At 36.2% G+C, this 12464-nt stretch overlaps 1 protein-coding gene across 1 annotated transcript in view; it reads right to left on the reverse strand.

The window, feature by feature from the left end:
- Positions 1–4585: 4585 nt before the first annotated feature.
- Positions 4586–12464, reverse strand: part of ATIC (5-aminoimidazole-4-carboxamide ribonucleotide formyltransferase/IMP cyclohydrolase) — a 33234-nt gene continuing 25355 nt past the window's right edge. The window contains exons 13-16 of the mRNA XM_069075202.1: positions 10359–10451; positions 8565–8747; positions 6826–6981; positions 4586–6614 (exon numbers count right to left, since the gene is read on the reverse strand). Of these exons, the coding sequence (XP_068931303.1) occupies positions 6495–6614; positions 6826–6981; positions 8565–8747; positions 10359–10451 (552 nt within the window). The 3' untranslated portion in view covers positions 4586–6494. The remainder of the gene's footprint in view (positions 6615–6825; positions 6982–8564; positions 8748–10358; positions 10452–12464) is intronic.

Raw genomic sequence — 12464 nt, forward strand, 5'->3', positions numbered from 1 at the left:
TGGACTCTGGTAAACCATCTTGACAAATGAACTAAACCAGGTTGGGGGTAACCAACAAGCCTCAAAGACCCATCAGTGAATTAGGGGGATGTTTACTCCAAGCTTGTGAAATTTTAATCTGGTGGAATGGATGGATGAGAATAATTTGCTCCAAGAGGTATGAAGGCAGCTGAAGTAAGCTTAGAGCTTGGTTAGTCATAGAAGACTCCAAGGTCATCCACTACATCGTGGGCCATTGCCAGTTGTCCTGACTTATCTTGCCACTGGATTTTGATGACTCTGAAAGAGAATGAAGCTGATGATTGTGTGCAACTCTGCCTCTTAAAACAAATCCAACTCACATGCAAGTCAAGATATCATCCCAAGATGTCATTGGTCCTCTTCCAAAGAAAGGACAAACAACATCTACTCATATATTTTCTCTCCCATTAGAAGTCAGCTCCTTGAGTGGAGGTTCTGTTTGGCCTTTCTTTGTACCCCCAGTGCTTAGCACAGTGCTGGTACACAGTAAGCACTTAAATACCTGACTGACATGCACATGTATGTACAAGATATATACAAAGTTAGTATAGAGTACAAAGCAGAAGGGAAGCCAAGAGGACAAAAGAGGAAAATGACAAATGTTGGAGGGATTGTGGGAAAACAGGTGTGCTAATGCAAATTTATGAAGCTATCCTGCTCAACTGTGCATATTCTATTATTCAGCTATACCACTAGACTGATTCTCAAAAAAAGACCAAAGAAAGAAGACAAGGACTCCCACGGGCAAAAATATTTGTAGCAACTCTTTTTGTGAAAGCCCCAAACTGGAAACTTCCTCTTGAAGAAGTTATACAAATTATTGTATGTGAATATCAGGGAATATTATTGTGTCAGAAGAAAATGAAGTTTCTAGGAAGACTTCTATGAACTGATAAAGAATAAAGTGAGAACTAAGGAAACAATTTATTCAAATCCAATATAAAGAAAAACAACTTTGAAAGACTTAATTAATGTAATTTTAAACACCAGTCCAGAGGACTTGAGATGAAATATGCTACCCACATTCTGACTGAAATGGACTTAAAATAGAGTAAGATAAACAATTTGGGCATGGCCTGAGAATTCGTTTTGACTGTGTATTTATGAGGGTTACATTTTTCTTTTTTTATTGTTCAACTGAAGTGGGGAGTGGGCTAACAGTAATAAATGCTTATGAAAATAGGTTAATGATTTTTAAATAAGAGGAGTAGAGGATGAAAGGAAAGCACTATAGCTTGGGGTGGGGAGACCCTGAAGAAGGTAACATTTGAGTTGAATCTTGAAGGAAGTCAGATTCCAAGAGGCAGAAGTAGAGGTAAGTATACTATGCAAGGGGGACAGCCAGTCAGTTCGAAGGTAAAGAGACAGTGAGGAAGACAACTTGGTCAGTGTGACTAGACCAGAATCCACAGAAGGGTGTAATGTGTTAAGACCAGGAAGAAAGGATGGGGCTGTTATGAAGTGTTTACATTTATTTCTAAAGGCATTAGGGAGTCACTAGAATTTATTGGGAGGTGGAGAGGGTGACATGATCAAGCCTGTACTTTAGGAAAATCACTTTAACAGTAGTACAGAGAGTGGATGGGTTGTTGTGAGTGAGATGCTTGAGGCAGACCCCAATGCCGATGATACAATAGCCAACACAAGAGGTGAGTAAACCTGGATGAGTGAAGAAAAGGGAACATATGAAAGATGTTATGAAGATATAAATGACCAACTTTGGTGACATATTAGGATGGGATTTAGAAATCAGGGTTACTTAAACTGAAATTGTGAACCTGAATAAACGGAAGTTGAGCAAGCCCTTGAATAATAATAGAGAAGCTTAGGAGATAGGATTTAGGAAGAGATGAAATTGGGTGATTGACATTTTGAGTTTGCAATGTCCATGCAACATCCAGGTCAAAATTTTTAATAGTCATTTTATGATGTGGGACTGGAGCTCAGGAGATAAAGGAAGATTGAATATGCTGATTTGGGAATTATCTGCATAAAAATGATAATTTAATCCATGGGAAGTGATTTCTGAACTGCCAGATCCACTAGCCTTTTCTCAATCCCTATTCTAGGTGATCTATCTGCAGCTCATGTCAACCTCTACTGAATAGTTGTCTCCCTTAATTTTGGGGTCAGTTCTCTGTCTTGGTTCTCCTATGTGACAGCTCTTCCTTAGTTTTCTATGTTGGGTTATCCTTTATCTGTTGTTGTCTCAGTCGTATCCAACTCTTCATGATCCCATTTGGGGTTTTCTTGGCAAAGAAACTGTAGTGATTTGCCATTTCCTTCTCCAGCTCACTTTGCTGAACTGAGGAAACTGAAGCAAAAGGGGTTAAGTGACTCCCCCATGGTCACACTGGCAACATCTGAGCTAGATTCAAAGTCATGAAGATGAGTCTTCCTGATTTCAAATCCAGTGCTCTATACACTGCACCGCCTGGCTGTCCTCGTCATCCATCTACCACCCTCTAAATGTCTGTCCTTAGACCCTCATGTTTCATCAGATCTGTTAGGCTCAATGATCACATTTAAGAAGTTAACTCCCAGGCGGCTAGGTGGCGCAGTGAGTAAAGCGCAGGCCCTGGAGTCAGGAGGTAGAGTTCAGTTCCAGCCTCAGACACTTAACATCCACACAAAAAAACTAGCTGTGTAACCTTGGGCAAGTTACTTAACCCCAATTGCCCTCCAAAAGGCAAAAAAAAAAAAAAAAAAGTTAACTCCCAAATCCTCCAAACAATGGCACAAATGAAATCATATTTTCTCTAAAACCCATCCTTTCAGTATTTTTTTCTGCTAAAGGCACCACTATCCTCCAAGTTATCCAAGTTTGTAACTCCAGTAATTCTTGACTTAACGAGTATCCAATCAGTTGCCATGTCTTATCAATTCTACGTCGACACACTTTGAATCACTCCCCTTCTTACTAGCCGCCTGATCCTTAATAGGTTATTTATCCTCTTTGCCTTATTTTCCTCATCTGTAAAATAGGAATAATAGTACCCAATCCCTAAGGTTATTTTAAGGACCAAATATTTTTAAAGTGCTTTGCAAGCCTTTCAGAGGTATATAAATTTTTACCTTCTTATTAGTATAGCCATTTCTCATCACTTATCTCCTTGCAAAGGCCTCCTAACTGCTCTCCAGGTCCTTATTCATAGAGCAACCAAAACAGGTATCAAAGAATAGGTCTCCTCTAATTAGAAATCTTCAGTAGCTGCCCATAGTATGAAACGAACCCAGTATATTTATAAATTTCCCACATGATTCCCACTTACCTTTCCAGGTGTTTCATCATTCCTCATCCTGCAGACATTCTATTCCCTCCAGCAAGTTTGGCACAGGTTGTCCCTGGGCCATGTGTGAAACACCTTCCCTTCTTTCTTTGTCCCTTTTCAAAAATCAGTACAGGTGTGAAACCCTTTGGGAAGCCTCTCCTGAGGTCCAGCTATTAGTACTCATTTCATAATTGCTACTTTACATTTAACCCATGTTCAATTATCAACTAAATCTCCTTTGCAACCTGGCTCCCTCTGCAATGTCACCAGTGATTTGCCCATTGCTAAATTCAGTGGTCTTTTCCACATCTTCATCCTTTATGACCTCTCTGCCGTTTTTGACATTTACCACTTTCTAGACGTTCTCCCCTGTTATCACCATATTCTTTCCTGGGTTTTTCCCCATCTAGCTGTTTATTCCGCTACCTTTGAAAGATCATAATTGTGCTCCAGTCCCACTGCATGTCTATACCCCAGTGCTGCTATCTTTGGCTCACCCCTCTTCTCTCTACATTCTTGGTGATCTCACCTATTTCCATAGATTCAACTACCATTTCTATGACTCCCAAATCTACCTATTCAGTGATCTCTTTGCCAAGCTGTAGTCTCAATCTACAACTGCTTGACACGATCACTTTGATGTCTAATGTGCATGACAGTGTTCCCAAAATTAGTCATTTTCTTACTTCTTAAATTCATTTTATCTTACTTCCCTCTCTATGGTGAAAGTACCACCATTCCTTTAGCCAAGATTTACAATTTAGGAGTCCTTTTCCAGCCTTCACTCACTCATCCCTTTGCCAAGCTAAGCCCTATCAGATGGCAATTCTACTTCCATAAAATCACTTACATCGCAATTAGGTGGTGCAGTGAAAAGGACCAGCCCTGGAGTAAAGAGGACCCAAGTTCAAATCCAACCTCAGACACTTGACACACTGTGTGACCTTAGGCAAGTCACTTTAACCTTATTGCTTTGCCTTCCCTACTCAAAAAATTTAAAATCACTTGCATCCATCCCCTATTCTCCAATTCACATGGATACCCCTTGTCATAGTAGGGTGAAGGCCTTTATGACCCCTTGCCTTGACTACACCAGCAGCTTTGTTTCTCTGCATTGTCTTTCCCCTCTTCAATTCATTCTTCACATAGCTGCCAAATTGATATTCCTAGAAGAGGCCTGACTCTCCTGCACAAGCTCTAACACTTTGCTACTGTCCCCAGGATAAAACAAAAACCCATTTGCAGTTTGACAGAAACTAGGTATGGCCCAACACATCACAACACATCACACATACTCGGGAGTATTTCATTCCATTCAAAGTTCACAAATCATACCATAAAAAATTGAAAGGAAACTCAAGGATAAGGGAATTAAAGCAGCAAAACTTAAAAATGTGAAACAATATGCACAGAAGTAAAAATAAAACTCATCAGAAGACTACTAATTTTACCTCTATAAGGTTAAGTCCAAATTCTTGCTGTAAGGATCAGTCTAAAGAATGGTTTATGTGGGGTATTCACAAATTTCACTATGTTGATGTTTGGAAACTAGAAATACAATACACAAATTGAAGGTAGATGATACACTTAACTGTTGAGGATGTTCCAGGGTGTAGTAAAATAGTTCAACCTAACGTATGTTTGAGCTGAATCAATCTGAAAAAAGATACCCACTTCAGGAGAACCTGAGGCTTTTCTTCACACCAATGAAGTTATATATATATATATATATATATATATATATATATATATATATATATTTTTTTTTTTTTTTTTGCAGGGGGGGAAGGCATGGCAATTGGGGTTAAGTGATTTGCCCAAGGTCACACAGCTAGTGTTGTGTCCAAGGTCACATCTGACCTCGAGTTCTCCTGATCCCAGGGCCGTGCATTTATTAAATGCATCCTGGCCCTGCAGATGGTGAGAGGGCTTCTAAGTTATAGACAGCGATTCAAGTCCCACTTCTAACAAACTGGGTAAAGTCACTTGTTTTTCAGTATCTCAGTAATGTTCTAACACTCTAAAGTTGCAGGACAATTGCACATACTGCACAGAATTTTCTCACTAATCTTCAAAGGGAGTTTTCTACAACAATGAAATCGAAGGTCTACATTAAAAAAAAAATACTAAACTAAAAAATTACATCACTATTTTTGTGAAAAACTCAGGTTGTCATCTTTTTGCCTATACACCTGAGGTTCACTTTAAGTAAACTATGTGTAAATATAAACCACTAATAAATTTAAGGTTACAAATAAACATAAAAACACAAACATCTTATTGTTATCATCCATTTGTAGGTCTATCTCAGCACAAAGTCTAGGCAGAGGATCCGAAAGGGTTAACCTGGGAGGAAACTATTACAAGGCAAGGCCAGTATGAGCCTGGAGAAGCACCGGGACTATGTAAGGAGGCCCAGTTTTAACACATAACTATCTTCTCTCTCTTTTGCCACCACTGCTTTGACTTTATTTTGGAGTGAATATATAATCACTCTCCAGGGAAAGTTTTCAGTTTAATACTTGTGGCTGCTCTGTCAAACGGTAAGCTTAAGCAATATTTTTCTCTTTCTTAAAAAAAAAGGGGGGGTGAGGGGATGCAGAGATTATTACTGGTATTTTAATGAATGGAAACTGACTACAAAAATGTCCATTTTCCTTTGAAATGGGAAGCTGACCCACCTCTCTACAGTTGATTTTAATTTGCTTTTGGGAGCTAATGACCCAAATCTATTAGATATTAGATCTGTTAGTATTTATACACACAAACATATAATCTGTTTCTATATAAAGATTAAATTCTGAGTGAGGGTTTGAAGGAAAAATACAGTTTTGTAACATGTTTTTGCTGCTCAGTCCTTTTTGTTTACTCCTTGGCTATGTTCAGATAAGCATACTTAGATGGTTTTCTGAATAGTTGGGATGTATTCTTACATAAAGAAGTATAGTAGAGATCATATACAGCAGCTGCTCAATCCTCAAAGATGAAACTATATGTATGAAACTTACTCCCATCATTTAATTTCTTTGATAAAACATTCTTAATCTTTTCAAAGTTTCAAAAACCAAAGAATGATAAAGCATTAAAGTGTCTTTTTAAAAGATACACATTAAAAATTTTCATACATTATGATTATTGTCCACAATTATTCATGATATATTTTTTGCTATTTTAAATAATCCATAGAAGTATGTAACACAATCAATGATGAAACAGTCTAAGGTTTGTATGAATGAGTATTATTCCAAGCTCATCACAGGCCTCAATCACAATCTGGTCAGCAGCTGAACCTGAAGGAGCCACGATGAACTCTACACCACTCTAAAAGATTTAAAAAAAAATTGTTACAAGAAATCAACTGAATTTTCTCAAATAATTCAGACTAGTCATTGACCCTACAACAAAACCCTATAATTATAAATTGTTAACCAATTCAATCAAAAAAGTCACCTATACATGTAAGTTAAGAAAACCACAGTAATTTTAGATAATACCTACATTCTGAAAATGTTCCCTCATCCACCAAACTTACCCTCTTAGCCCTATCTACATTATCCCTAAAAGGGAAAAAGGCATCGGAGCTGAGAGATACTTGTTTCAATGAATCAATCCATTCCTTCTTTTCTACTTCAGTTAAAAGTTTGGGAACTTCCTCAAACATTGCTTCCCATTTGACCAAATCATCATCCTACAAAAAGAAAAAAAAATTAGATGTTTATCTAACAATTTTCACTCTCATTCTAAATTGCAGAAATGAGAATTTGAGACTCTCCCAGTATCACAGGCAGGATGTGGATTTAGGTAGGTCTTCCTAAAAGTCAGCCAGTCCTCTATCTACAATGCCATCCTGCTTCATTCCTAAGAGGAACAAGAACACTTTTTTTCATAACCCAATTTTTATGTTCTAAAGTCTTCTTATCTGATGTTATCAAGTTTTTATGTGGAAAAAGTATTCATTTAATAATGGAATTCCAGGTCATTATCAAATATAGTCCTAACTACTTCATTTCTAATGCACATATTACTCACAAGTTTTATCCTTTAATCTCTGCTTGTGATAGAGACGTACTGTAGGTACACAAATAAGAATTTAATACTATAAAGAATTTTCAAGGGTTATCAGAACTGATAAGAAGAATTCTAATTACAATTCATTTTCATGAACTATACTTATGTATCAGTTTCTTTACAGCTTCAAGACAAATCATATTGTGATTTATAATATTTTTACTTAATAAAAGTTCATGTTTTGGATAATGGTTTTCAACTTAAAAAAACATATTATTAACTAAGCTATAGGCTCTGACACAGAAGAAAGGTAAGTAAGCTACCAGGAATTTGATCAATTGGGGTTGCTATGTGCAAATTCAAATGACAAGCAAAATGCCTAAAGTTAAAAAAAAAATTCAATTTCAAAGATTTTCATCAGCAGTTGTAGTGAGCTATATAATGCATGACAAAAGGGCATCATCGTGGTCTAACCTCATGTAATGAGAGTTATGCAAATTGTCCTTATTAAACAGAAATAGAGGAGAGAGAAATGTTGAGTTCAAGAGTACAACTCTACATGAATTATTCAGGAAGCCACCAAGTGCCTACATCATATCAACATTTGCTTCCTTTCTTTTTCTGTGTTCATTTGGCATTTCAATGACTAACATTTTGGAAGGGCAGAAGACATTCTAGTAGTTGAAATGTAAATCACAGGATCTCATGACTACTTTAGTAGTAGTAGATTTCATTGGAAAACAGGGTGAAACTAAACACTATAATGAAATCTATATTACTTTACCTAATTTAACACAATATCCCTATAACACAATCAATTCCTGGTTAAGACCAAGAAGGCAAGAAAAAATAGTAGTCTCATAATTATTACTAATTATTAGGTGTACTTCCTTGTGAGTAATCCATGAAGAGGGAAAAAAATGTGAAAACACGACAAGAACATAGTGATAAAGCGCTTCTTTCCTCTTCACTTTTCTATCCATTTGTTTTCGTTGTTTTTCAGTCATGTCTGACTCTTCACGACCCCACTTAGGGTTTTCTTGGCAGAGACAATTAAGTGGTTTGCCATTACTTCTTCAGTTCATTTTACAGATGAGGAAACTGAGGCAAATAGTTAACTGACTTGCCAAGACAGTAAGTATCTGAAGCAATATTTGAACTCTCGTCTTTCTAACCTCTATCTACCGTCCCACCCATTTGTTTATGCCAAACAGTATCTAGAAACATGGCAAAGAATCCCATGGAGAAATGCCCTGTACATACCTCACCAATTGTGCCAGTCACGTATTGATCAATAGCATTAGAGATTTCTGCTCTCTTTGTTCCAGCTTTAAATTTCATTGAAAGTACCCGAGGGTGATGTCTAAGCCACCAATTGTTTGCCTTCTCTCCAGCAAGACGTGTACAGTGTATTCTGGATTGCTGACCTGCTCCTATACCAATGACCTGAAATACATAAGTTGGTTAAAATGATCGACATTTCTTCACAAAACAGTGAATTTTCTTTTGTATCCTTATATCCAAATAATTTTCTTATTTTTTTCTTTTTGGAGGGCAACTGGGTTAAGTGACTTGCCCAACATCACACGGCTAGTTGTGTGTGTGTGTGTGTGTGTGTGTGTGTGTGTGTGTGTGTGTGAAGTGTTTGAGGTTGGATTTGAACTCAGGTCCTTCTGATTACAGGGCCAGTGCTCTATTCACTATACCACCTAGCCGCCCCTCCAAATAATTTTCAAAGTAATTTTAACACCATACAAACTAGAAATACATCAAATACAGACATAGAGATAAATTATAAAGATTGGATTCAAACTGATGAATTAGTCTGAAGACCAAGTCACAAAAATAAATTTTTCCTCATTATTTACTACTTAACAAATTTTTTAAAGAAGTATTTATCACTCAGATTTATTAACTTCAGCACTGAGAACAGCAAAACGTCATATTTTCCAAGTAAGCTATTGAGCAACAGATGTTAAAACCATAGACTGGGAAAACAGCAAAATAATAGAATCACTTGGCATCTCATTCGTTTTCACCTTCAACACACAATCAAACAAAATGTAGCAGCATGTCCCTTAATTAAATGAAAGACTTTTAGAGTTAAGTGATTAATTCCATGACTATGTTCAATTCAAAATTAGGAAAAAATTAATTTTCCTCATGTTTTATGAAGATAAAGACCATGGTTTCCCTAGCTAATTCAATTTTTAAAACTCAGTTTATTTACACACACATGTATGCACATGAATACTGCACACATAGGCCAGGAGAATTCTGACAATGCATTTTTCATTCTCTGAACAAAGTGAGAAAACTGCCATGTTTCCAAACTATCCCAGTATTAGTATCAACTAGAGGCTTCAAGTCTTCACTGTAACACAGGAATTGTCACAAAACAAATGATTACATGCCACAGACAGTAGACTATTCTGTTTTAAAAACCATGTACAATTAAAATAATATTTAAAAGTCTCTAATTGCAAACTAAGCAGCTATCTATCTACCATGTCTCAACTCTTCAAATCGTGACATCTCTGAGATACTTCATAGGCAAGTAAGAATTACAATACATTGAAGGCTAGCTATAATACTGTGAGAGGAAAATATAAGTATGTAAAGGTGCCACTATTTTCATGGATTTGGGCATTAAAATACTAAGGAAGCAAAGAGCTTCTGGGATTTCAATACCTTTCCCCACGTTTGTGGTACACAAAAAGATTCTACTTTTGAAAATTTAAGAAGGTTGTGCTTAATGAATGAATGAAATCTATGTCTAAACATCCAAATGCAATCCCAAATACACTGAGCCTGAAGTTTCACAGTGATCACTGAACTATTTGTGGTAATGGACTGGTAACCTCCATTATAAGGACAAGGCAAGTTGACAGACTGGAACTTACTTAAAAGATAAAATAAACAAACACTGATAGCTAGGTAAAAACAAGGTACAAAATGTCTTGTCTAGTTAGGAAGAAAGCTGACTTTTATACAATGACCCCCCAAAAGAGCTGATACAGTAGCAAACATATATATGCCATTCTTTAAGCAAATTACCTGACCATTCTTAGCATAGCACACTGAATTGGACTGAGTGTACTTGACAGCAATCGTAGCTACAATGAGGTCCCTGACAGCAAATTCAGGCAACTGAAAAAAAAAATTACAATTTTATACTTCATAAATGCATTAAAGCTCTTCTTTGTGTCTTATTCCTTTAATGTGACAAATAAAAGTAAATGAAGTCAATGGTACACACTAATTTGTTTTTTTTGCTGTTGAAGAATTAGAATGCTATTAGATTATTTGTAGCAAGCTATTATCTAATTCAGGTATCAATGAACTACTTTAATTGATCTGAAAAAATAAATACCTGGCTTAATATATTGTTTTTGGAACCTAATAAATGTGGCTTAATATAGAGAACTTGTCTGCAAACCTTGAAGCATTCACAACCTATGTCATGCTGTGATCTCCTATATGACATCACATTACGCATATTTCTTCATTATTTACACCCCAAACTCTTCTTGACATTTTACGGCATCCCACCTCAGAGAGTTCACACCTTTTCTCAACCAGGGTCAAAGTACCAGAGGTGCTGGAGAGGAGAAGGGAAGACACACCACCAATCTGGCTCCAATTTAAAAAATGATCATCAGTGTAATGAAAATCTTTATCACAGACTCACAGAAGCATTTCAGAGAACCTTTATCATCATGTCAAAGAGGTTTAGCTGCATTTCATTTCACAAAAACTGAATCATAAACAATTTCAGGGAGTTGTCAAGTTCCCTAGAAAGTCAACAAAAAAGCAAAGACTTGGCTTTTCCTTATCCCACATTAGTGGAAATAAGACCATCTATAACTCAAAATGGACACCATGAAAACTCTGTACATTGCAAAATTTTTTATTCAATTATGCCTGAAAATGTTATGGCATTATCATCTAGACTATGGACTAGAATCGTGTTGGCCTTGTTAAGCTGCCTTTTGTATTATACATAGGAATTACAAAGAAAAGTAAAAGTACTTGATTTTTTGGTAATGATGGTGGAAGAAGAATAAACATAAATTTAACTTTGATCCTCTAAATGTGTAATTTTTGACCAATGATAAATTCATTCATATTACTTACATTTGCAGCCCTAGCACAAAAAGTACTTGGCACACAATAGAAGCTAGATAAAAGAACGTTAAGTGATTGAAATGACATACTTTTGAAGAAACTAAAAGTATCAACAATGACATTCTAGCAATAAATGAAATTAGAAGACATAAGGAGAAAAATTTGAGGTATATTTGGTCACTTGTCTTTTAGTGTTTATAATGACAGTAATAATAATAATTTAAAATAGCATTCATATAGTGATTCAAAGTTTACAAAACACTTTACAGATGTTCTCATTTAACTTCACAGGCCAATAAGGCAGATGCTAGTATTATTCCCCTTTTACAGATGAGCCAAAGGAGAGGTTAAATAACCTGGCCAGTGTCTGAAGAATCTGACCTCATATCTTCCTGACTCCAAATCAGCACTTTATCTACTGTACCACTTAGATGCCCCTTGATGAGCAAAAACAGAAAAAAAAAACACTAAAAAACAAGTATTTCAAAGGATGAGTATGAGAAATTCTACTAAGACTTTAACAAAATATACTTAATGGATTCATATCTGATGGAAGGCATAGAGTTAGGACTACAAAAAATATAGTTCAGGATTAAAAAGTCAAAGAGGTTTCTCAGATGATTCTCAGGTCACTCCTGCATCCTTACCATGAATATATTCTTCACACTTGTAAAGCCAGGGACACAGCAAACACTGAATAACATCACAAAAAATATAGGACCCATTTCTGAATGAAATGTTTTTGTGTAGACAAGAGCAACAAATTAAAGCAAAGCTCAAAATAATTTCCCCTTTACACTTTAAATGAAAAGAGAAAAGGGGTGGAAAAATTCCAAGTTGGTTCTCTCCTTTGTTACTAAAGCACTCTAAAACCTATGACAAACAGCTTCTGGGGGAGATATTTGTTAGTGGGCCAACACTTGGGACCTGTATAAAAAAATAAATTTAGGGAGTTGGCCAGTCTGAAATCTGCCCCTAAGAGTTTTATTCCAGAAGGTGCCTTACATCTAAAGTCTCCATCTGATTGCTGTGTCT

The sequence above is a fragment of the Petaurus breviceps genome, unplaced genomic scaffold, assembly GCF_028583685.1.
Source record: "Petaurus breviceps papuanus isolate PSGF00001 unplaced genomic scaffold, PetGlider_PUasm1.0 90903, whole genome shotgun sequence".
Lineage (NCBI taxonomy): Eukaryota > Metazoa > Chordata > Mammalia > Diprotodontia > Petauridae > Petaurus > Petaurus breviceps.